The sequence below is a fragment of the Phoca vitulina genome, unplaced genomic scaffold, assembly GCF_004348235.1.
Source record: "Phoca vitulina isolate PV1807 unplaced genomic scaffold, GSC_HSeal_1.0 scaffold10, whole genome shotgun sequence".
In the NCBI taxonomy this organism is placed as follows: Eukaryota; Metazoa; Chordata; class Mammalia; order Carnivora; family Phocidae; genus Phoca; species Phoca vitulina.
The window spans coordinates 46,480,034-46,506,476 of record NW_022589713.1 but is presented as its reverse complement, the minus strand read 5'-3'; the positions used below and the strand labels follow the sequence as shown (position 1 = coordinate 46,506,476).

Here is a 26,443-nt window from a genome sequence, read left to right as displayed (position 1 = left end):
GGAAGTATTTCTTTCCACTTAAAATGCCCCGGAAGGACTTCTGAGACCCAGGGCAGTGCCACACGAGGGCCGTGCATTTGGTAGTTTCTTACGGGCAGCAGTTTTGATAATTTCTTGTGACCTTACAGAGCCAGGAGGAGGGGATAGGAAAGGGTCATTGCTGAAGCTTTTGTTCCTATGGACCCTCATGGGTCTTTTTAAGTCGGAGAAAGCAGTTCTTCTTGTTTTGGGTAATTTGTGGCCGTCCTGAAATAATACCTGATGTTGGCAAAATGCTCCCACGTGCAGTTTACCTCTTATAGTTAGTGCAGCAGGTGGGTAGAGGTGGGGTATCCCCCACTTGATAAACAAGGGTACCAAGCCACAGAAAACTTAGGGGCCCAGCCAGAGGCCATATCGTGGTAGGCCGAGACGCACGTGCAATATGAGCAGGTGTGTCCACGCTTCATGATGCATGTGAATTTCTTACATTTTTCTTTTTTTTTTTCAGATTTTTTAAATTGTTATTTATTTGAGAGTGAGCAAGCACACGAATTGGGGGGAGGGGAAGAGGGAGAAGCAGACTCCCCGCTGAGCAGGGAGCCCAATGCAGGACTCGATCCCAGGACTCTGGGATCATGACCTGAGCCAAAGGCAGATGGTTAACTGACTGAGCCACCCAGGCGCCCCTGAACTTCTTACATTTTTCATAAAAGAAATGACAAATTCCTCAGGTTCATTTATTTTCAAACATCCAGTCAACTCAAAAAGACTTAAAAAATAGCAAAATTAACGAGCACACCCAAGTGCAGAAATTTAACAGCACTATAATTCATGGATTTACTGTTTCTTTTTCCTTAATGAGGGCACTGTATAGACATGTGGATTCAGGCTCTCGGATTCAGATGCTTGGTTCTGTAAAGTGGTAATGGTCATCTTGCTGTCTTGAGGAAGGACTAGGGACTAAACACCTAGGACTAAGGAGTTTATACTCAAGGGGAAGAAAGACAGAGAGCTATTGGATGAGTATATACTTCATAAAGTTTTATTTAAGAATAAACATTACTGGGATGCCTGGGTGGCTCAGTCAGTTAAGCGTCTGCCTTCAGCTCAGGTCATGATCCCAGGGTCCTGGGATTGAGTCCCGCATCGGGCTCCCCGCTCAGCGGGGAGTCTGCTTCTCCCTCTGCCTGCCACTCCCCCTGCTTGTGCTCTCTTTCTGACAAATAAATAAAATCCTAAAAAAAAAAAAAAATAAACATTACCAGCTAACACTTGTGTCTTGGTTTGTAGTATACTAAGTATTTCATGAATTATCTGATTTAAATATGTGATTTAACATATGTCATGTGTATTTAAATATTTTAAAAATACAATATTTAACAACTAATATTATGTTTAGTAAATATTTAATAGATGTCTTCTGATTTAAATATTATGAAATGTTATCAGCTTTTGAAGAAGACACTGGGGATAATTATGTCCACAGTACAGACAAGGACTCTCTGAGAGATTCTGAGGTCACACGGAATGAGGGGTAGAGCAGAGATGATTCACATGTTCTACAGAACCTAGAGCTTTTTTCCAGCTCATTTAGTTCTAAGTATCTGTCTCTCTAATTCACTGGTGTTCAAAAGATACATAGTGTGAGCCACATATATAATTTAATGTATTCTAGGAACCACGTGAAAAAGATAAAAAGAAATAGGTGAAATCAATTTTAATAATATAAAATTTTTTGAGCTAGTTCATGGTTTTTGTACCAGCCACATTTCAAGGTCTCACCAAGCCACACCCGGTGATTGGCTGCCACGTGGTTCAATGTGGCTCTCACTCTTACAAGATCATCGAATGGCCCAGAGGAAGGCTGTCAGGGGCCCCCGACCTCAGCGCTGGGCCCCCGTGGCTGTGGACCTTGCCAGGGGGTGGATGGGCTGGGAGGGGCTTCAGCACGTCTCTGAATGCTACAAACTTCTGATTTTCAGATGTAACTATTGGAGCCTTCATGTCTGACAGCGTGGTTCTTCTAAGGTGAGATGCTTTCCTCTTGCTTCCTGGACTCCGTTCTTCACGGTGGGGGCTGGAATTTGGTGATGGGGGTGGTTGGGGGAGTTATTCCCCCTTAGTCAGCAATTCCCTCTGTCCTATTCCTGGAGGTGCTCAGGAAGTGGAAATGTGGCCTTTCTTTTCTTGTCCTCTTTACCCCCTGTTGCAGAGTTTCTAGCTGGTGGGCTTCCAGTGGCTTGCAGCTCTGAGACCGTAGCATCCCTGGGGCTTGGGGTGGCTTCAGCCCTAGGGGTTTTGCCTTTTGCCATGATCAGCTGCTTCATAAATGTGTGTATACTATGTTATCATTTCCTGCGGGTGCCAGGACACTCAGGGGCTCCAAAGCACTGCCTTGTCCCAGCTCTTCATCCCCACCTTGTCAGTCCCCAGATCCCCAGGGGCCGGGAGCCTCCTGCCCTGTGGACAGTACTTCCTGGCCTGTGGAGGCAGAGGTGAGGGATGGGAGCCCTTGCAGCCCATGCAGCCTGAATCTCTCCTACAAATGCTGTGGCCTGCCATCCCACCATGAACCATCTCCAAGTATTTCTGTCTGTATGAGTCAGAGGAGGTGGAATTACCCTTTGGAGTGGGAGCCAGCTCTTAGGTTTTGTTAATAACCTGATGGCAGAACTTTCTAAAATAGGCCAGTGGGATATTAGAGCTGGAAGGGGTCCCAGAGGCCATGTAGTTGCACACCCCAGATTCTTCTCATTCAGCAGCGCCTTCCTCCGAGTCTCTGGCTGCAAAGCACCCGGCCTCCTCCTGAGTGAGGTGCCCCTAGGGGTGAGAGCTTAGTAACTTTGGAGGGAACCAGTTAACCCCCAGCTAACTCAGGATGTTAAATTGTTAAGGAGGCAGAATTGCCTTGGGTTAAGAGGGTGAACTCTGGGGCCAGGCGGCCTGGGTTCGAACCCCCACTCTGCTGTTGGGAGGCGCGTTTCCCTGGGTGAGTCAGGTAACCTGTCTTTTAGGATTCTCACCTGTTCAACAGAACAGTAGTACTTCCTCACTGGGTCTGTAGAACTCTGTGAGTTAGGACTACATGCAAAATGCGTAGAACAGGTAGGTGGTCAATAAATGTTAGCAATTCTTAGATAACTTATGCTAAATTTGCCTCCCTAAAATTCTGCTTCTTTATCCTATATCTTGCATGTAGCAGCCCTTTAGTATTTGATGGTGGCATGTGTGTCCCCCAGGCGGTGACCTCGCTATTGCTTTGTGATTGGATCTCTGCTTTCTTCATCCCCCCCCCCCCCCCCCCCCCCCGTCCTGTGGGTTGGCCATTTCCTCTCAGGTAAAACAGCTTACGTGGCCTCCAATGACTGAGGTGACACTTTAGAAGCTGAGCTTACCCACCGCCTTTGTGGTGTCCTTCTCCCCTCTTCGCTGTCCCAAGCAGCTTGCTCCGGCTTGTCACGATTCCTCTAGAATAAAACACGTTCCCCGGCTCTCACAGTTGAAAACAGGCGCTCTTGGGGGTGCCTGGGTGGCTCAGTCGTTAAGCGTCTGCCTTCGGCTCAGGTCATGGTCCCAGGGTCCTGGGATCGAGCCCCGCATCGGGCTCCCTGCTCAGCGGGAAGCCTGCTTCTCCCTCTCCCGCTCTCCCTGCTTGTGTTCCCTCTCTCGCTGTGTCTCTCTCTGTCAAATAAATAAATAAAATAAAGTAAAATAAAAAAAAAAAAAAAGAAAGAAAACAGGCGCTCTTAAAACCGGGAGCATCTGGCTTAAGGTATATTTTGTAGATTCTGCTTTTTCATCATTCTTGTATTTTATAAGCTTCCAGCTGTGAACCTCAGCCCCAAGGGACTTTTTTTTTCTCTCCTTCTCGGTGACGTATGGCCTCCTCTGGGAGTTTTGCCCACACGTGGATGGAGACATAAAGTGGGGCAGTTCCACGGCAGATGGGAGCCCCAGACCCCAGCCTGGGGTGGAGGCTGAAGCTGGTGAGGGGAGATCATCCAGGGACAAAGGCAGGGTCCTTTGGGAAGAATGCCACGGACTGCTTATCAAGAGCAGAGGCTTTAGGAGCGGGGCTGCTGGGCATGCCTGGACGAGGTGGTCAGCAGAAGGCCCTGATAGCCGAGGGAGGAGTGTGGAGGGATGAGGAGATCAGAGATCCATTCCCTCGTTTGTTCAGCTAATATGGTTGACCTGTGGTGTTCAACTACGTGTCGGATCCCAGGTGCGCCTCGCGGAACAACTATACAAGTAACTAATACAACCAGTGTTTGCTAAGTGCTTACCACATGCCAGACACTGCTTAGGCTCCCACACGTGCAACTCTTTCTGGTGGTTTTTGTTTTTTCTCTTCGTATTGGGGTATAGTTTGCATACAGTAGAGCCTGCTGATTTAAGTCTGCTGCTTGATGAGCTTTAAGCAGCGTACACGCGTGTGTAAGTGCCACCGCCATTAAGATAAATAACAGTTTCCATCACCCCAGAAAGTTTCCTCCTGTCTCTTCCCAGTTATGTCCCCTCCTGATGGACAACCGTCGGTCTGATTTTCATTGCTGTAGATCAGTTCTGCCTGGTCTGGTTTTTCACGTAGATGGAAGTATGTAGTACACACTCTCTTGGTTCTGGCTTCTTTCACTCGGTACAGTGTGTCTGAGATTCACCCGTGCTGTTGTGTGGTGTTCAGTTCTTTTTCCCCTTACTGAGCAGTAGTCCATTTACTGAATACCCTGTAGTTTGTTCTTCTCTTGTTGCTAAAACATAGTTTTTTTAGAGGGGGGAGGGGCAGAGGAAGAGGAAGAGAGCGAGACTCTTAAGAGAATCAACCCTGAGGTCATGACCTGAGCCAAAATCAAGAGTCGGAGGCTTAACTGAGCCACCCAGGCACCCTGATAGAACATATTTTAATTATTAGTTTTCTTAACAACTCCATGACCTAGATATTATTACCGTTATTCCCATTTTATGGATGAGGAAACCAAGTGACATTGAAGTTCTATTAATTTTAAAAAGGAGATAATTGTAGATTGTGGTCAGTGCCATGAGGATGATAAAGCAGGGTTGTGTGGTCACGGGCACCCGCCCGCCTCAAGCGCAGCAGAGAGGGCCACATAGTCCTGTTGGAGGTGGCGGTGTGAAGCCAATGGTGCCCTTGGCTCTGGCAGGTCGAGAGGAGTGAGGTGCGGAAGTCAGATCGCTGTGGGTGGGAGAGAGAAGGAGAAGCAAGAAAACATGATGAAGTTTGACTCTTTTCCAGAAGCTTGGCTACAGAGGAGCAAATGGGATTGCCAGTGGCTCAGAGATTAGCCTGAGAGTCTTTGAAAGCTCTCCTGCTCTCCTGGGTCCTTTCCTGTCCTGCAAGAACCAGAGGTGGTCACCTTTAGCTTCACCTTCATCCATACAAACCTTGCCTTGACCCCACTCCTGCCTTGGGGCCTGAAGAGACAGAGTGGGAAGGGACGAGGATGAATGGGGGTTGAGGGAGGAGAGGGAGGTGGGATGCGCTGAGGTGACACTTTAGAAGCTGAGCTTTAGAGGCTGTGGGTGGCAGGGGCCTGATCTTTGAGTCAGGCCCCAAGGTTGGAGCAGGCCCAGGGCAAGGTTCAGCGTGGAACATGGGTGAGGGTGACCACCTCAGGTATCTTCTGGGAGCAGGGAAGGCAAGCTGGGGCCCCTTAGGCAGAGGGACTGCTGAGCATGTCTGAGGGGCCAGGAAGGCTGGTCATCCACAGTGGCATCTGTTGATAAGGTGCTGGACGTGGCTGAATGACTAAGGACAAGAAGGTCTGGAGATGTCAGCTGACTAAGCTGGGGGGCATCCCAGGCATGGCCTAGCTGACCGGCAAGTTAGATAGACTTTGAGTCCCCTCAGAGTTTGGGTGGGACCAGAAAAAGAAACCAAGGATGTGCATGCATGTGAAACACACCATGCCCACTCTGACACATCCTCCAGAAGAGAGTCCAGATGTGTACGGTCTTGAAATCCTTTGGGCTGCCGCGAAGAGAACACCTTACTGCGGGTGGCTCTAAGTACATAGACGTTAATTAGCTGCCTGGAGGAAATGGCTCCAGGGCTGGTTTAGTAGCCTCCATCTTCCCTGGGGGTGTAGGCTCTCAGTCCGTCCACCTGTGTCTGTCCCATAAACAGCACTGCCCCCGCAGAAGGCTGGGGTGAGGCAGCGATACCCCATCAGAGGGCATCCTGACTGTTTTTACCTGGAAGTAAATACAGGTGAAGTGCAGATCTACCTTGACTTAGGAAGGAGTTAATGTTGTGATAAACCCATCATGAATTGAAAATATCCTAAGTGGAAATGCATTTACTACCCCTGACCTCCTGAACACCATCGCTTAGCCTGGCCTACCTTAACTGTGCTCAGAACAACTTGCATCCGCCTACGGTTGGGCACAGTCATCTAGCACAAAGCCTATTTGGTAATCAAGCATTGACAGTCTCATGTAAATGATTGAATACTGTACCTAAAGTGACAAACAGGCCATGTGGGTACAGAAAGGGAGTTCACCCTCGTGATTGGTGGCGGAGCCCAGGAGCTGTGGCCCTGGGCCAGCGTCACCACACAATCATCCCACATAGCACCAGCATGGGGAAAGATCCAGATTCACAATTCAAAGTTCGGTTTCTACTAAGTGCACGTCACCCCATCATAAGGTTGAAAAATCGTTACTTCGGACCGTGATAAGTCAGGGAGCATCTGTAACAGGATTTGAACTGTCGGAGTCATCAGAAAGAAGTATTCTAGCTACCAGCTTGTTAAAAATCAGGTCTTGGTGCTGTCCTTAGGTGCCCCTTTGCTTTTCTCACTGAGCCTGGCACCTTTGCAGGCAGGACTGCCGGCTGGCCCCACTCTGTCCTCGCTGATTTTGCGCTCTCAGATTAGCTGGGGCGGGCGAGGCCTGTGTGAGGGTGATAGGCGCCTGGGGCTGTGCCAGCCGGTGAAGTTCAAAGGAAGTGATGAGAGAGTTTAGGAAAGATTTCTGGGCTTTCCCTGGTCCAAAAACAATTCTTGGAATTGACACAGGTTCAAGGGCCTGATCTGACTGATGTTGGTGAGACATGTGCTTCTGAAGGTCTTTGTCCTCACCTCAGAGGATTCTGTGTTGACAGCCTCCATCGACGTCAGTTTGCCAGCCTGCCCACCCTGCCTTCCTCTGCAGGGCCCTGCTCTGAGCAGGGACCAGGTAGCCTCCCCGACATGGTGGCCCCTGGGATGGTGGGAGGGGGTGAGGCCTTTCTGCCATGTGGGGACCTGGCAGGATGTGCCCTGGGCAGGGTGGAGGCTCTCACAGGGTGGAGACCAGCTCTCCCTGGTGCCTCTGTCTGTTTTATGAAACTTTGGGCACTCCTGTGGTTTTCAGTCCCTGGGCCTGGAGTGAAATTGGCACCCATTTAATAAATCACCTCGGGTTTTTGGACCTGTCCTGAGGCTGTCATGATGAATTTGCCAGGGTCCAAGCCCTTGAGGGGCCTGAAGCCTGGTGGAGCAGGTGTGGAACTAGACAAAGACCTTAATCAGTAAGTGAGGTGAGGTGTGAAGATAGTGCTGGGGACGTGGAGGGGGGCATCCAACTGCCAGGGTTCTTGGAGGAGACCTCCCAGGAGAGGGAATGGAATGTAAGCTGGCTGTGGAAGGACCCCGGCGCTTTATAGAGTGTCCGTTGGCATCTGTACAAACACATAGACCAGGAGCAGAGTATTTGTTTTCTGTGTTATTTATAGCATCTTCTAAGGATGAACCCAGAAGGAAATTGGAAGGCCAGGACCTTGGATTTCTTTCAGGCACTGCTGTTGTCTGACGTCTGTTGGCCTTACAGCTGGATTTGCTCTGGGAGACCCACCGTTCCCTTGTACTTGTCACAACTCTTCTGGTCTTGACCCACATCCATGGCAGTGATGGCAGCAGTGAACCCCCCCCCCCGGCCACGTGTCTCCTTCCTTCCCTCTTTCCCTGAGGTTTTCCTTAATACTGTCTTCTCTGAGAGTTGTGTTCCTTTTTCCCCATCTGTCTTCTCACCGTGGGCGCTCTTCGGGGTCATTGTACACAGGGGAGGTCATTGTTCTCAAGCCACTAATGCCCCTTAATCTTGTTATATCACCCCAGTGGCGTGAAGGCCAGGGCTTCCTAGAGGTAAAAGGGTCTCTTTGTGAGGCCTGGAGGGGAGGTTAAGGCACAGCTTAGGTGAACCGTCCCTGAGCAGGTGTTTGCAATGAGAGCAGAATGCCTGAGTCATTATCAGCTTTTGTGGGCTGACCCTGGGGATCCACGGAAGGTGCCACAGGGATGAAGTGCATCTATCAAGCATGGGGTGGGAGGTAGTGCTGGTGGTCCATGTTGGTGATAAGGGATGCAGATGTTTATAGGGTTTCACTTGCTCCTGAGGCCAGGTGGGTTGATTCCTTCAGCTCTGAAGTACTTTGCTGTTACCAGCTGGGACTCTGTTAATCAAGTTCTTTTAGAAAAATGCTTAATGAATTGCAGGGAGGAAATGAAGGGGGAAGGTTTAACCCACTGGATGGGACTGGAATTCTGCAGTTCATGCTTACAGAGACAGTAAATGCTCGGGAATTCCCGATGATACATCTATTTCTCGAGTCCCAGCATCTGCTGTAGGAACTCCTCTTAAATATATTACTATCTTCCTAATAAAATGAAAATCGGAACTTAATTGGTGAAATTTTAAATAATCACCCGACATCTGGTGGTTCATTTATGGCTTCAACCAGATGTGTTTTATTAACAACTTACTTGCCTTTATTATTGGGAAGCTAACTATTAATTTATTAGGAAATAAGCCACTTCTAAAACCAGGAAAAAGTCTTTACAGGGCACATTGGCCCCTCTCTCGTTGGTTATTTCATGCTTTAATTAAATGCCAGGCTGAAGGCCTAGGATTTCTCTTGCTGGGTTAGTTCTTGTTTGGTTCTGAGAGCATGACTAAGTCACCTCCCTCTCTTGACGCGCAGGGCAAGACCTGTCATTACAGTGGATGTCTCCATCTTCCTCCCAGCCTCCATCAACATCACGGCGCCTCAGTGTCACGATGGGCTGCAGCCTGTGAACTGCCTCAACGTCACCGCCTGCTTTAGCTTCCACGGCAAGCACGTTCCAGGAGAACTTGGTAATGAGCCACTGAGTTAGGGCTCGGGATGGCCATCTTAGCTGGAGTGGGCTTGTGGCCACTGAGGGATTCTTCTGGATCCTTTGCTCTCATTGTGCGTTCTGGCTGGTTTTGCAGGCAACAGACGCACAGGCCAGACACCCTTTCCCTCTGCGGTTCCTGCTTTTTTCTGCTTCCCATAGTTTCCCAATTTAACATAACCTCCAGCTCTAGAACAAATAATATTTGACCCCAAGCATCCTTTCCCCAAATGTGTGACCAGACTGAAACCTCCCTGGGCTACAGGTGTCACAGGCCAGTGGGACTTGTGGAAAGGCAGTGACTGGAGCCTGGCCCTTACAGAACATTCCATTCAGTTAGAAAAAAGAAGTGGTGGGTCTTTGGAGGCTTCCCCTGAGCCCGCGGCACCAGCCAGATGTCAGGGCCTTAAGCCCTTTACTGTGGAATCTGAGACCAGGGATGGATGGTAGGATTGGGACGCTGAGTTTTATGAAGGCTTAGACTTACAAAAGCGGGGGAGCTGCTTTGTCAGCTTCAGATGATTGAAAAGAGACAGCTGGCCCTGCTGTCTTCTCTGGTTGGGGAAGGCCAACTTGCTAGCTCAACTCCAGAGATCCAATCCCTGGATCAGGATAGGATCAGTGTGGAGTAGAACTCAGTGTGTGGTCACTTGAAGGAAATGAATCTGGAACATTCGTGCAGATTAATAGGTGCTTTGTTTTTACTTGAAAGGCTGATTTAATAATAGAAAATAGAATTCTAGGAAAATTAAAAAAAAAAAAACCCACAAAACAATAAGGACCTGGACTTACTGCCTTTCTTAGACATTCTTAGAGTCAAGTGTTTCCCTTCCCTATTTCACAGTGTGGTCCCTGGACCCAGCAGTACCAGCATCCTCTGGGAGCTTGTGAGAAGTGCAGAATCTCAGGCCTCGCTCTGGGTCTCAGAATCAGAATCTGCATTTTAACAAGATCCCAGAGGATCCGTGTGCACATTTATGTTCAAGAAGCGCTTCTCTGGAGTGCGTGTGCACGTGTGTGTGTGTGTGCTGGTCCATTTCTCAGCTGTACCTTGAAAGCTGTACATTATTTAACAGTGTGCTAATCCTTCTAGGCTAATGGTCTCATTGATACTTCATCTTGATCTTCAGGTGGATTGAATAAGTTCAACAATCAAATCTTGAACTTGTTCCTAGAGATTTCTTTTAAAAAAAACTTAGAAATTTCAAAACTGAATGTAAATATACCAGGAACTCAGGGCTTGGTTGGTGAGAAAGGACTAACGTTTTATGTAGAGCCCAGTGAGAAAAAGACCATGCTCAGTGAGAAAACTACTTGCTCAGGATCACATGGCTGTTGGTGAAGCCAGGAGTTGAATCCTGGTTTGATGATACTTAGTTTTGCTTTCCAAAAACTATTTCTCATCTCCTCCCTAATTATTTTAAGATATCAGTCTCTAGGGAAAAATTTTTTTCTATTGGTCCTAGAACTCCTATGTCCTTTGCCTAATTAGATGGTGTGTCTTCTATCAAATACCAACTCATGATGTAGTTGGACTCCATTAAAAAACATTATAAAAGAATTGTTGAGTTGAAGGTTTACGTTGGTGTGCATAAAAATAAGCAGAACTATTCTATAACTCTAAAATAAGCAAGTGGTTAATAGTTCATGTGTGTGTTCATTTGACAAATGTTTATTGTGTGCCTGGGTGTGCCAAGCATATCCTCATGGAGTCTCGAATGGGAATTACAGAGTTTCTATTATTTTGATCCTGAAGCAGTGTACACAGTTTCCAGGCTCTTTAATGACATCACTGTGGTGGTAATGAAGGTAATTTGGCAGAGTAGGAACAGACGAGAAGAAACCCAAGATGCCAATTTTGAGCAAGGGGGATTTCAGAGCGTAAGACAGGTGGTAGAGTGAACTCTGATTAGAAGCTTTGTGGGCTGAGTCAGAAGGAGATGTGGGTGTCTTCTCATGCTGCTCCACACCAGTGGGCCTTCTGGGCCCCAGTCACTGGGGCCCCTTTCATTGACCTCTAGGCAGAATTATAACGAAGGCTAGGTTTAACCATGACCCCTGAAGAGTCGGGGAGGATCAGGAGGAACGGGCGGTTAGGTAGCACACCGTACTGCCCCTAGTGGGCAGTGTGGAGCAGGCGGGAGGCCGCCCACGTGCAGGGGGTGGACTCTGAGCGGCAGCGCACTCTCCCACTGAAATCAAACATCCCTTTATAATCTAAGTGGTATTTCTCCACATTTATTTAAGATCGAGGCTTACAGATCATGATAACTGGGGAATTTTGGTATCAGTGGGGCAATGCAGAAAATTACCCATCCCATTTTTCTTTGTCCTCCCCTGGCATTCAGGGAAAGGTGCTAGATCTCCATCTCTGCAGAAATCTGGTAAAACATGAGCTGACAGTGGAATATAGAGAGCCTTGAGGAGGGGAAAATGGGCAGTTGTTATGGAAATGTGATAGAAATCATGGGAGTGACAGGTAGCTCGTGGGGGTCCAGCTGCGGTGGGATGTCCCTGGAGTCCGGCATGGAAGGCAGTGCCTTGGCTCTGCGTGATCGGGAAGATCAGGTCCCTGGTCTCCGGGTAGTGGAGGGTGGGGGCACCGCCACCCTCCACTGTCTTCCAGGCTCAGCGTCATTGCCCAGGCCTCTGTGTTGGGAACCCAAGGCCGGGGCTTTGGTGATGAGCCTCCCTCTCTCCCATTGCTGCAGAGGAGCCTGGGTGGTGGTGGGTTTGGCCACGGAATGCCTGGCAAGTGGATGTCCGCTTCGTGCCGACCTTCCAGGCCCCTCTCCGTGTCTGCATGTCCGGGGCCGGGTTGTGTCCGTCGAGTGGCTGCTTTGGTGCGTGTGGCTGGCACAGTGCAACCAAGAAGCACCAGTGTGTGCTGGGTACTTCTGAACAGCTGTTGGAAGCATTTTCTATCTGCTGACATCTTGAGCCACGGGACCTCCCCGGGGATGGTTGGGGGAGCCATAGATGCTTACAGTCTGGCCTCTTTGGTTTCTTTTCTCCAGTAGGACCTGGTGGGGATGGGACTCCATTCTCCTCTTCATTTTCAGCTTTAGCTTTAGCTCCCACTTGGTCTCCGGGGTGTTCGGGGCCAGCTGATTTGCCAAGCCACTGGAGGGGCAGCTGTGGCCTCTGGCAGGACCGTGGGAACTCCAGAGATTTTCTGTAGGGGTTGACTCTGCCATGGCCCCTGGAATGGCAGGATCCAGTTAGGAAAACAGAAACCAGTTATTTTGACAGAATTTAACATTGGGAATCAGGAAAGCAGGTCACAGAGGACCTGGTAGTCGCTGACTTCTGGGTCAGCACCAGGGCGTCTCAAAGCGTGGTCCCCAGTCCAGCTGCAAGCACAGCACGTGGGAATGTTAGAAATGCACATTCTAACCGCATCAGACCCTGAGGGTGGGGCCCAGCAACCTACCCTTCAGCAAGCCTCTGAGTGGCTGAGACTTGAGAACCGCTGGTCAAGTGGACAAAGGGGAAAAAAAAAGGTCACACTTGGGGTGATCAGAACCTAGAAACATGGAGAAGGGACCCTGCGGACCTGAGAACTCAACCTTGGTGGGGAGGGGGCAGTAACTAGCGCTGCCAGTGTCTCCGAGGGGTGCAGTGGGGAAAAAGCTGAAACTGGTATTAACTGCTGTTGGAACCAGCTTCTGGGAAGACTGTTGCCAGGTTAAGCTGATAGGAATAGGAAGCAGGCAGGAAGATGCAGTCCCTTCTCCCTCCACCAGCTTCCCTCCAGCTGTCCATCCGGGTTGAGCCTCCCACGGAACCACTGGCAAAGCAGCAGTGAGGTGTGCTGAGCCCCAGACCCAGCCTCGCAGAGCAGGGTGGGTTGGGAGCAGAGAGACAACAGCTTCAGGAACCAGCCCAGCAAGTAGCCAGTCACATGGAGTTACAGATGTACCTGCTGGGTCATTAACCAACAAATAGCTATTAAGTTCTTAAGAGTGCCGGACTGTGCGCTCCCTGGGCGCAGAGCAGAGGCCGGGCCAGACAAAGCCCCGGCCCTCAGGAAGCTTGCATTCTGCAGGGAGGGAGGCAGATGCAAACAGCCGATGCTCCCCCACTCACCCTTCTGGATGTGTCTGGGGCCCCTTTGTGTGGTAGGCCCTCCGTTCCGTGCTGGGGTGCAGGCACATATCCAGCTGCAGCGGTTCAAAGAACAGATTTACAACCCATTTCACCAAGCAGCTTAAAACAAGAGTTCCGCCCATCCCAAGTCTTATTAATCACTTCATTCTTGGCCTGGGAGGCAGCTTGCCACTCCTCAGAGCCTCTTGGCTGCCGTAAGGGTGGTGAATGTGTGCCTGGAAGCGTTCTGCCCCTTCCCCACGGGGCTGAGCCTCTACCTACTTCCTGGCCAGGCTAAAGCCTAAATGTGCTCCTCAGTCTCTGGAGGCTAGGGATTGAGCCAGCAATTATGGACTCTCACCAGATGCTAAATGAAAACCAGGGAGGGATGAGCCCTAAATGGTTGTGTTTTGTGCTCTGATCTGGCACCCCTTGTTTCCATGGCTCTCGGAGACTTCTGGACAAGCCGTGGAGCCTAGATCCTGAGAGATGGCACCAGGTCATCCAAGCCAGTAGCAGAAGTAGGGTCCAAACCCTTCCTCTGGCTTCGGGGGTGGGGGGGTACATTTCCACTCCAGAGAGCATTCACACACATAGAACATTCTCCGAGCTCCTTGTGGTCTCTTGAGAAGCATGGAGATGGGATAACGAGGCAAATCCATATTATATGAGGCATGGGGTAACGTAATCTAATAATTACCACCTCGTTCCTTTGTGGGGTGGGGAGCAAGCTTAGGAGAGCTAGTAAAGGGGGAAATATCCTTTCTCCCCCCTTCTCTTGGGAGACTCTAAGGGAAGCTCAGTAAGTCTGGAAGGAGGATTTATTTTTTTTTTTAAAGATTTTATTTATTTGACAGAGAGACAGCCAGAGAGGGAACACAAGCAGGGGGGAGCAGGAGAGGGAGAAGCAGGCGTCCTGCTGAGCAGGGAGCCCAATGCGGGGCTCGATCCCAGGACCCCGGGATCATGACCTGAGCCAAAGGCAGACGCTTAATAACTGAGCCACCCAGGCGCCCCTAGAAGGAGGATTTATTAGTAGAATTTCACAGCTGAAATCATGTTGTGATGGAGAATGAGAATGAGTCAAAAACTTGCTGGGACCAACCAGAGCTCAGTTGATGCAAGACAGCTGGCTCCCTCCTGGCCCAGGCCAGTATGGGGGGCCCTTGGGAACCAGCTGGGGGCAGAGAGAGGAGGAGGCTGCAACATGACTTGCGGCTGGTCAGCTTTTCCATCAACATGACATCATTCGACATGGCATGGACACAAGCTGCCAGAAGGAAAACCTGAAGATGTGGGCTGTGCGGTGGGATCAGGCGCTAATCAGAACCAGCACCCTCCCCGGGACGGGGGCTGGCTGGCCTGGCTTGCATTAGGGGCAGCCACCCTCCCATGGGGCCAGGCTGCTAGAGCATGCCAACTGATTGGCTGCTTCTCTGGCATCTCTTCCACTTCTTAGGGGCTCCCTTTCAGACACTCCTGGGGTAGGTACTGTTTAAAACTGCCAGTTGAACTCGGGGCTCCAGAATGGTCTGCACTTCTTGCCGCCCCGACAACTATGAGACCCTCCTCACTCAGGCTGGGCTTCCCATCATGAGTCTTCGGGTGGCTTTCTTCTCGAAGAGAGAGTGTGATATGGAACCGACTTCTTTTTGTGTGATTTAAAATGTCAAAGTAAATTTTAAATTAAGGAGAAGTATTAAGCAGGCAGTTACAAAGATGAAAAGCTTCCAAAATGATTATGCTTGGTGAATTGGATAATTCAGTCAGTCTGTGATTGTATATTTTAACATTTTAGAAAAATCTGATAGGTGAACGTGTTGGCATGCTCACACTCTGCCTGGAGCAGAGCAGTGGTTGTGGTCCTCAGCTCAGGTTCTAGTAACTGTGAGTTGTTTCTGTCCTCTCTTCAGTTGTCTGAGGGATATATTGGGTCAGAGATTCTATAGTGAGATGGGGTGTTACAGGCCTAAAGTGGTGTTTGAAAAGTATCCAGCACAGTGCTTGGCACACACTGAAGGCTGAATCTGTTCCCTTTTCCTGACCTGCCCCATCTTAATTCAAATTCTCCCAGAAGCAGAGCCTGAATCAAGGATTTGGTGCACATGGTTGATTCAGGCTGTGATCAATCCCAGGAAGCACCAGTAGGAAGGTGAGACAGGAAGGGAAGGAAGCTGTGTCAGTCAGGGTTCTGCAAAGAAACAGAACCAATTGGATGTGTGTATATTGATGTTATAGTTTGGAGGCAGCCTGAAGGCAGAATTCCTTCTTTGGGGGTGACTTTAGTCTGTTTCTCATAAAGCCTTCAAGTGATTAGATGAGGCCCACCCACATTATGGAGGGTAATCTGCTTTATTTGAAGTCTACTGATTTAAACATAATCTCATTTAAAAATACTTTTGCAGGGGCACCTGGGTGGCGCAGTCAGTTAAGCATCCAACTCTTGGTTTCAGCTCAGGTCATGATCTCAGGAGGGTGAGATCGAGCCCCATGTTGGGCTCTGCGTTCAGTGTGGAGTCTGCTTGAGATTCTCTCTGTCCCTCTCCTTCTGCTCCTCCCTGCGCCTCCCTGCCATGCTCTGTCTTGCTAGAAAAAATCAACGACTCTTTAAAAAAGTAAAAATACCTTTGCAGTGACATCCAGATCGGGTACTGCAGCCTACTCAAGTTGATACATAAAGTAAACCATCACAGCAGCCAAACAGAAGGTGTGTTGTTGTTGAATCCTGCTGGGGAACCCTGACAGTCCATGGGGAGCACCCTTCCTAGTTACCCCACCCAAGGAATGAGGGAGCTGGGCTCCTGCAGTACTGAGGTCTGCTGCAGGGACTTTGGTTCTCTGGCACTTCTGGTCTGCCATACATGTGGACAGAGTCACCAGAGAAGGCTCTCAGGAGGTACAGGTACTGGCGATTACAAGTCGGGCTGGACAGCAGAGAAATGGTACAAGCCAAGAGGATATGGGTGGGTCATTGATCCTATCTGCTCTGTCTTCCTGTGATCATTTCTACCCTGGCTTTCTCTGAGCTCAGCTAGCTTATCATTGGCAAGAGGGTTCACACTCTCTGTTTTCCCCATGCCCACCCTTCCCAAGGGAGGGCAGCTCTTGCACCTGGGAGGAAGGCCAGGGAGGGGTCCACTCATCAACTACCATGTTGGTTTTGCCTGGCTCATCTTCCAGCAATGTCCATCTCTAGCTCTGGACTTGCTAAACATAACTTGGAAATACAATCCATATATACTTATCTTTTCTTACTGTTTGGCTGTTGCTCAGGGAAATTGTCATGAGTAGAAAGCAAATGGGCCAGAGTTCAGTTCTGGATCACTGCATGTATTGGGTTCTGCTGTCTGGGCATTCAAAAAATGTCAAAAGTGCACCAAGAACCAGTGTGGTAGGAATAGCCCTACAGTGGAGGTTAGGAGGGTTATAGACTCAGCTCTGTGATGGATGGCCCTCTGGCCTGGAGCAAGTCTGGCTCCCTTTTGGGGCCTCAGTTCCTCATCTGAGAAATGAAGGTTTTGAGCCAGATGGCCCCTGGATTGCCCTGAAGCTTTGACATTCTATGTGTCTGCCCCGTTCCCTGGTGTTGCCAAAGGAGCTGGTGTGTAGCTCTTGTCTGGGCTCCCGTGTTTTCTCTGTCATGTTACTTTCCCACAGGCATTCTTTTCTTCTTCACTATATTGCCTTCAATTATCCAGGTCTCAGGTCCCCTAGTGACCCAGCCTCGCCTTGGCAATCAGCTGTTTGCTGAAATAAACAAGTTGGGGCAGACCGGCCCTTGCTGACCAGGAATCCGCCAGCTCTGCATGGCAAGATCCCTGAGATGGCAGAGGCCCAGGAAAACCATTAGACGCATCCAAAATACACCCTGTGGCAGCTGCAGAAGGCCTGTCCTGGTCACTTTCCTCCCTCCTGGCTCGGACCTCCCCTGGGGGCTGATTCCTTTGATGTTATTAAAAGCCGGAGCCACCCCCACTGCCCTGCTTCACATACTTAATGTGGGCAGGTGTGGGCTGCTCTTTACTGGGGCAAGAACCCAGCTTCCAAGGGGCTGGTTCGTGGAGACAGGGTCATCTGTTTTCCCATGGCTCTGCAGCCTCGTCTGGGCATTTGGGGGACAGAATGTTCCCTCTCTCTCACTTTAAAAATGCCACATTCCCCTGAATCCACAAAGCAGTTAAAAAATAAAAAGGGTCCCCGAGGGCTGATCTCTGCTGTGGTACGGAAAAGCAGTGAAATAGGTCTATTGACACTGACACGCTACTCGCCTAATGAAGCACATTGTTGTAGGGTGACTGACTCTGAAATTATGAAAGTAAGACCTTTTGTGTTCATCCAATGTGCATCCTGTATTGTGACCTTTTTTAAGTTTCAGATTGTGTCCCGGTAGGTTCTGCCATTCCTGACATTACGTGTTCAGGAATAGGTGAGGGGTTTTTCTCCTCAGGAGTGCAGCTCAGTACGCCTGAGCGCAGGCCCCTCAGTGCTCATGATTCTGTTGAAATGATAGACGCTGTAATATACGCGATCCGTATACTCAGCTCCCTGGGAATAAAGTCAGCTTTAGCCTCGGTCTGAGTTTCTGTGAGCGCCATGAGGGCAGGGCTTTGCGGGGCTGTTCTTTTGTGGCCTCTGAGGGTAAACAGTGGAAGAGCAGGGCTTTTCTATCCCCGTGCCTGGAACAGTGCCTGGCACATGGTCGGTGCTCGGGGGACGTGATGACACATGGTCATAGAGCACAAGTCAACATCTGGGAATTATTGGGTTAATTGCTCCTTTGTGTTGGGCATATATCCCATTGCTTTATAGGAATCAGGATTATGTGCAGCCGTGATAATTTCTGCAGTTTCTAGTAATATTCTGTAGGTTCACCTTGGTGTGAAGGACGCCAACTGTGCTGGGCACAGCTAATTATTGATGTGTACATTGATGACTCAGTTGGTAACTCAGGGGATTTAAGACAGGGAGAGCCATGACATGTGATACACAGAGCATCACTGGGAAGGCAGGGGGTGGCCCGATTGTCTCTCGATTCTGTGAGGACGCCGGCTGCGTGCTTCTCTCCAAGAGGGTTTTGACTTGGGCTGCAGCCCTCGGTTGCAGTGGGGAGGCAGGAAGCATTACCAAGTGTGCTTGTGAGCCTGAGAGGGGGGAGCGCAGGTGGCCTTGTCCCCACACGTGAGTCCTTGCTGACGTCTTGACCTTATTTATCGGCAGGCCTCAATTACGTTCTGACAGCTGATGTGGACAAAAAGGCAAAGGGCCAGTTGCCCAGGGTCTACTTTGTGTTGCTGGGAGAGTCCGTGGGTCAGATCACAGAGAAGCTGCAGCTGGTCTACATGGAGGAGATGTGTCATCACTACGTGGCCCACGTGAAGGTCAGTCCTCCCTTTTCTTCTCCAGCTTTGATCTCTGTGGATATTCATGGAGAACTAGTGGAAGCTACTTTTATTGTGTGTTATGTATGCTCTGACTTCAAACATTTTATTTCACAAGGGGGAGAACATTCGTTTCTTCTTTTCAAGTTGGAGTCTGACAGCCCTTTTATTTTTCTTACTGTGCTGGTTTCAGCCTCTGAGGGGAGTTATGGTGGGCCAGGAGACCAGTGACACTCCCTGACCTTGACTTGTCCTTTTGGGAGGCTTCTCATCCTCTTCCTTCTTTTGAAGCTCTGTGGTCTTCTCAGAGGAGAGCCGAAGAAGTCCATGTGTCTGGGTCGGCAGTGGTGCTGGATCACACTGCACCTGACGGCTTTCTCAGTGGTCCACTACATGTTAGCTCATAGTGTCATGGTTAAGGCGTTTTAAAACTAGTAGGATTCGGTTTTTATCCTTTGATTACTTTCTGTTTATTTTAGGAGTGCTTTTTTTGGCCCCCTTTCCTTCTCACTCTAAATAAACTTTCAAATGTTTTTTCCCTCTTGAGATTGTTTGTTAAATACACTTTGCTGCTAATTCAGGAGGCCAGGCTTTGATTAGCTCCAAAGTGGCCCCTGCATAGACAGGTGCTGACAGGGTGGGAGTCCTGGTGGTGTCCAATGCTGCCGGAATAGCCAGGCATCAACCCACAGGCAGAGAGCCCAAGAGATAGAAGGACCCACACAAACCCACCACATGGTGCATTCAATGAATATGGCTTTTGGAGTAACACAGACCTGGTGTGTGTCCAGCTGGATAGGTACTTTGACCTCTGTATGTCTCAGTTTCTGCATCTCTAAAATGGGCACATGTACCGAAAGGACCTTGCATGGAGTCTGACCCCCAGCAGGCACTCAGCATTATTATCTGTTTGGGCCATATGTAATTGCCAATATTCTAACATTCTTGACTTAGGAAAATGGTATTTTCATGTAGTTCAACCTAATATTAGCCAGTGGCTTTCTGGGCAATAGTAAAAATAGTCCACGGATTAGAATCTCATTCCGTTATTGAGTCATTAGTGCCAGAGCAGGAGAGTAACAGCTGCTTCTGGATTGTATATAGAGAAATGCCCCCCACATCCATGGCACTTGGTCTGGCCTAGAGCCCATGAGTCCATGCCCCTGAGATGCTTTTCAGCGGGCCTGGGCTATGTCTCTTTGCCAGGACTCGTGCTGGGGCCTGCCCAGACCTCTGCCCTATGGCCCGGTGAAGGCCATTTATAAAGGGGCTCATGCTTCTGTTAAGCCAACCAGCCACTCGCGTCTCTAGGTCTTAGATTACATTGGCTCATGCGTGCCCTTGGGGATGTGAGGCTGCCCAGGACAGGCTCACATCTGAATATTGCAAGACCTTTAAGTGCCTGTGCTTGGTGTCTCCATACTTCCCAGAGGTGGGGCATCTTCCCTCAGGCTTCCTCATGCTGGGTCTCTTCCACAAATGCTTTCCTTCAGGGCTCTTGGCGCCTTGACTTTTCGCTTTGGCTGAGGGGTTGCCCTCCATGTCTTGGCCTCAAGATAGGGCGCCAAAGAGCCTGCAGGCCTTTGCAGAGTGCACTCAGGGAAGAGCAGTAATGAGGTACCGGCCAGAGGCAGGGCTGTTTTTGTGGTGGCCTCTGGGGGTAACCGGGAAGAGCAGGGCTGCCCGAGGCTGTCGGTCCTGCTACTTCCTGATAGCCAGGGCTGCCAGAGTTTAGCAAATAAACATAAAGCCTTCCTCATTAAATCCAAAAGTCAGATAAACAGCGAATCATTGTTCTCAAAGAAGTGTGGCCCAAAGAGTGCATGGGATATACTTACACTAAAAATGATTTGTTGTTTATCTGAAATTCAGATTTAACTGGGCATTCTGTTGGAAGATTCAACCTTCCCGATACCCTTCACCCCACAGTTTGGCACTTCTCCATTTGATCAAAACATGGTTGACAGGGGTTCCCTTCCCCTGGGTGAGCCACACAGCCCCCAAAGGGACCAAGTGGGAGCGCTGACTCTGGAGCCTGTGGGGCAGCTGGTCCCCCAACAGATCCCCATGCCCATGCTCGCTCCTTGGTGCCTGGGATGCCAGGAGATCTGTGCTCACGGGCCCTGAGAGCCCCTCCCTGAGGGTGAGTCTGTGGAAACCTCCCCCAGGGAGTTTTTAAAGCAAATCACTGGACACCAGTTGTGCTAGAATGAAATTCTGGAGGGGCTTGCCTGGATGGCTATATGAGCACAGCCTTGGAGTAAACAGCAGAATTCCTGAATGGACACCTATAGAACAAGGCCATAGATGTGTTTCTCCGAGGAGCCGGTGAGTTGTACTTAAATGTAAAGGCACCAAGAGTACAGTACTTTCATACTTGGATATATTTCTTCGTGAGCTTTCTTGGTTCTTCCGTGATATGATGTTTCCGATTCACCAACATGTGAGATAAATGTGTAGAGTTGTGGGTTTAATTGTAGAGTTCTTTCATATTTAAATGTCATTTCTTTTACCTCTGTGTCAGTGTGTAGAACACAAAAAGAATAAAAAAAGAAAAAAAAAATCTAAAACCACAAAGGAACCATGGCTGTCAAGAAGAGAGATCGAGATGGTGGTCACAAGATTCTGGAGGGTGAGGGCAGCCCAGGAGCGCAGAGCAAGCACACACCTCTCTGTGATGATTTGGGTCGTCTTGGGGAAGAGCCAGAGAGTGGTCCAGTACATCAGATCTAGAGAAGTTTGGATGTGATTAGTACTTGGCTGTTTTCTCATACAAGGACATGGGGCTGGTGGAATGCGGCAGGAAGGCACAGGCTTCTGTGGCCTTTGTGGTTCAAGAGACAGCATGCCTGTTAAGTGGCGCTCAGGTGGCTGATCATCCTTAGCCACCAGAAAAGTTTATTGACCAGTTGTTGTCTGGGCTGTAGCAGAGGACGCTGGTGAATGGCCCCATTAGGGCGAACACTCATGAGCTGGCTGATGGTACATGTGGCCCAATGGCCCAGCTGGCCAAGGAGGCAGCAGGCCTGGCCCCGGTGTGTCCATTGTGGGAAAACTGCTGGGGAGGCCGTGGCCCTTGTTGGGGTCGAGGCAGGCAACAAGGGTGGGGTGGGAGTGGCAGCAGGTGGCCTCCTGGAGTGGGGACTGGGAGCTGGTCATCTGGGCCTGAGGGCATGGCATAGCCTCTGCTGCAAGTGGGGCCTTCTTGATGGGCTGGCTCTCGGCTTTGTAGACACTGACGGAAGGTAAATAAAAGTGCCCCGGCTTATCGCACACCATATGGCTCGCAGACTGTGAGGCAGGCGCGAGGGGCTGGGTGTGTTTTGTTTAGGCTATCTTAAGGTTTTTTTTTCTTTTTGCTTTAAGCCTATTCCAATCTTTTTTTTTTGTCTCTCTCTTCCTCCTTTTCCCTAGAAGTTTTCTTGCCATATATGGTGATAAGTATCTCTATCGTGGAAGACTGTTTGAGCTAACACCTGCCTCCCAGACTAGCTGTGTTGTCCCACACTTTGTTCCCTTCTCAGCCCTGGTGGGGCCTGCAGGACGTACAGAATTTCATGATAAGCCCCATTCTCCTGGGGGTGCCGGGTCCATTCTCAAGGGCTCACTGGGGCCTGCAGAGCTGAGGCAGGTCAGGCTGCTTCCCTGGCCTCTTGGCCTCAGAGTCCACATGCCCTAGGTTATCTCCCCTCCTCCCCCAGACAAGCCCAGTTTTGGGGATCGGCTCCCTCCTACTAGTGAAGTGGGCTGGAGGTGTCTCAGGGGTCTTCCCAGTCACAGGTGAAAGCCCTTGCAGGTCCACTCAGCCTCAGGGCTCTCCACAAGCTGGTCTCAGCTCACACTTCTAGCGTCATCTTCCTCATGATAACACACATGCTCTGGGCTCTTGTCCAGGTGAACTGACTCCTTTTCTTCTGGAAGGTGCCTCGTGTGGTTCCGAACCTTGCTTCTTGGGCTCACCCCAGTGTCTCTGGCACCTCCGTGATCAGAGTCCCCATTTTTGTCAGATCCATGAAAAACCACATACCCCCTACATGGTTTTTGCTTTTTTTTTTTAAATTTTTATCTTAAACACACACCTCCTGTGGTATCTTATTTCATATTTTTTCTTTAAATCAGCTGACTTTTTGCCTCAAAATAATTTGAAACAGAAACTTTGTACCCCCCTCTATGCAGAAAACCAATTATTCTATACCAAACAGAAAGTAACTATAAAAGTAAATACATTGAAGACACAACAATGTCATCAAACCCTAACTGGATTTCATCATTTGCCAAAGTCTGTGAAGAAGCCGCCCACTCTTCCTGTGTGTGAGAAGGGGAAATTATGGAGTGCTAGGGAAGTGTTAAAGACGTCCTGGCAACCATACTGAACTCTCCGCCTGACGCAATCAGAAGGACTGGAAGGGTGCTGACCGGGGAATACTTTCCAAATATGTGGGTCCTGATATAGTGCCACGGAAAACCGTGTCCTGGGCCCTGTCCAGGAAGGCCTGGCCGTGCTCTGCTTTGACAGAGTACACCTCATCCCTCTTGCCTGCTGAAGGTTGTCTGTTCAAGGCCCCGTCAGTCCACAGCTGGCCATTGTCATGAGCCCACGGGATGCCGCCAGCAGCCGCCTGTCTCCTGGGAGCTTCTTTCATGCCACCTCATTCCGGTTTTGGGGATGATAGGCACAAAACCAATACTCGTCCAGCCGAGCCTTGTTGAAGTGACTTGTTGGGTCAGCTGGAGTGAGGGGTCCCAGGGAGTATCTTGTCAGGGTGGGGCCTGCCCGCCTCCCTGGGAACCTGCTGCTGGGAGGTGGTGGTGTGAGGTGGTGGGGAAGAGTTGTGGGCGCAAGGCCCAAGCTGAAGACCGAATAAGCATGACCTGTCATTGCTCCGTTGTTTTCGGGTCTCCGTGTATTTACCGGGGTAATAACCGTGCTCCGGCCTCAGGTCTTGCACGGTGCCTTGCGAAGCTGGCCCTCTTAGGCCGGATGCTTGTGTGTGCTGGACAGGTGAGGGCCTCTTCAGGAGCTGGGGATCAGGGCAACAGCCTGAGTCTCTACGGGGAGGACGGGGAGAAGCCCAGGCCCGGCCGAGCATGGCATTGGTGACATCATTCCCAGCTCTGAGGATCAGCCACCCCTCTAGAGGCCTTCAGAAAACTTTCAGTGAGCAAAGCCATGTGTCAGATGCTGTCAAAAGAGCCAAGAACAAGGATTAATGTAAAAAGGGGAAAAAAAGCCCTCACCCCACCCCAGACAAGGGAATATGAATGCGCACTGGCTTTCCTGAGTAGCTGCAGATGTTCATGCGGTTGTGCTTTTATGTTGCTGGAGGGCTCTTCGAGGGAGTTCAAACCTAAGGAACTGCAGCTCCTTGGTCGCTTGCGGGGGCAGATGGTCAGCTCGGCCTGGCAAAGGGCAGGGCGTCTCGGGCCACCAGGGCTCCTCAGAGGTCACGCCGTGGGCTCTGCCCAGGTGGTCCAGTCTGTTTCTGTTTTCTCATCCAACGAGATGCTCCGCTCACATGACAGCCTGTGAGTTTGCAGGGCTTGGCTGTACTGAATGCAGTGGTCAGATGTCGGAGGCTTTTATTTTCCTAAGTTTACGAAGCACATAGTTAAGGGAGATTAAGTTGGAGTGTGTAAGAACTCCATGAGGAAGGGAAAACAGCAAAATTTCCTTTTTTATCTGGAAAATACCCTGTTAAACCTTATCTTGATAAGTCAAAGAAATAGCTAAAAAAAAAAAAAGTTGTAACATTTGGGGAAAAGGGATGCAGATCTTAGATGGAGGAAGTAATCTTAAAACCATTTTAATCGGTAATATATGTACATAGTTAAAACAAATTTTTATTAACTGTACTAAAGGGTATACAGAGAAAGGACATCTCTCAGCCACTCTATTTCTCTTTCAGAGGCTACCATGATTCCAGTTTCTTGTGTGTTTTTCAAGTGCTGGTCAATAGACACATAAAGTTGTGTGCATCTATCCCCTTTTTACATGGATGGCAGAGTGCCACGGGACACAGTGGCGCAGCTTACTTTTTTCTTCTCGAATGTCCAATAAGATGGATAAACAGATTTTGGTAAATCTGTACAATGGAGTACCGCTCAGGAATGACAGTGAACTACCAATATATTATAACGTGTGATAATGTATACACACATGTATGCAATAACATGACGAATCTCAAAAGCATGATGCTAAGTGAAAGAGATCAGATGTAAAAAGCTACTAGCAGTATAGTGGTTCTATTTATATGACATTGTGGAAAAGGCTAGCTACAGAGACAGAAAGCAGATCAGTGGCTTTTGGGGGCCAAGAATGGGGAGGAGATGGGGATGATTAAGTGCATAGAGGCAAGAGGGACCTTTTCAAGGTGATGAAGATATTCCGGATCACGATTGTGGTGATGGCTATATGATTGAATACATTTATTAAAGCTCGTCAAAGTGCATAGTTAAAATTGGTAAATGTTACTGTTTGTAAATCATATTCCCATCAAACTTATTTTTTAAAAAATGGATCTTGAGGGTTGTTCCATATTGGTGCATGAAGTTTCCCTGTTCTCTTTCATGTCTGCATGGTGTCCTGTTGAAAGACTATCCCTTCATTTATTTAACCTGTCCCAGGGTTCTTCTCAATGCCAGCTCCAAGCTGACTTCATCTGGAGTTTATAGATCAGCAATCTCACTTTGCTTCTCTAGATGTGGTTCAGGGTCCCTTTTCAGAAAACCCTCAACCTGCCTTGGGAAGGGGGATGAAACGTGAATGAAATCCCCTCCACCTACAGTCATTTCTTCTTCCCTGCTTCAGGTCTATAGTGTCCTGGTTGAGGGTTTGTTAGGGACCCTGAAGAGGACAGATGGAGGGGCCCAAGTGGTCCCTGAGGTGGCCTTGGACAGGTGTGTTAGGGAGGATGATGAGCCTTCCCACCATGGGGTGCCCAAGAAAAACTGGGGGTATCCTTCTTCATTCCTGCAGTTATCTTTGTCCCTTTGGCAGGTCCTCTTTGGCCAGAGGTGGCACAGGTAGCCTGAGTGTTTGCTAAGGGCATGCTAAAAAGTAGGGCATGGGAAGTGGGGAGGCTGAGATGGGTCGAACTGATGTGTGGGGAGCTGCCATCATTGTTCAGCTCAGTTGTAAAGCTGCTCAGTTGATGCACTCTGGTCACACAGATGTCACTAAGGAGCTGGAGCCTAGGCTCTGCAGACCATGCTTGAAGCCCCCAGAGTGTGGTTACTTTGACCACCTCCTCCAGGAAACCATGCTGTGCATAGCTGGAGAGCAAACTGGGGAGGTATGACAAATTCAGGGGGTGTGGTGGATGTTCCACATGGATGTTGATATCCTCTGTGAGTACCATGTGGCCATTGATTTCTTTGCTGGGTGGAATGAAGTCTTCGGCATTTGGACAGTGCTACAGGAGACCTTATGATTAGTGAAGGTACAATAATTCTAATACACTGGCTTTGCCCACCTCACCTTTTTTTTTTTAAAGATTATTTATTTTAGAGAGCACGAATGAGTGGGGGGGAGGGGCAGAGGGAGAAGCAGACTGCCCGCTGAGCAAGGAGCCAGCCATGAGGCTCAGTCCCAAGACCCGGGGATCATGACCTGAGATAAAAGCAGACTCTCTTTTTTTTTATTATTGTTATGTTAATCACCATACATTACATCATTAGTTTTTGATGTAGTGTTCCATGATTCATTGTTTGTGTATAACACCCAGTGCTCCATGCAGAACGTGCCCTCTAATACCCATCACCAGGCTAACACATCCTCCCACCCCCCTCCCCTCTAGAACCCTCAGTTTGTTTTTCAGAGTCCATCATCTCTCATGGTTC

The 26,443-nt window shown here is 49.4% G+C and overlaps 1 protein-coding gene across 2 annotated transcripts in view; it reads left to right on the top strand.

Moving 5' to 3' along the window:
• Positions 1–26,443, top strand: part of ITGA9 (integrin subunit alpha 9) — a 330,110-nt gene that overhangs the window by 66,666 nt on the left and 237,001 nt on the right. For both annotated transcript variants that reach the window (XM_032408998.1, XM_032408999.1), the window contains exons 13-15: positions 1,965–2,010; positions 8,963–9,117; positions 18,444–18,604. In XM_032408998.1, the coding sequence (XP_032264889.1) occupies positions 1,965–2,010; positions 8,963–9,117; positions 18,444–18,604 (362 nt within the window). The remainder of the gene's footprint in view (positions 1–1,964; positions 2,011–8,962; positions 9,118–18,443; positions 18,605–26,443) is intronic.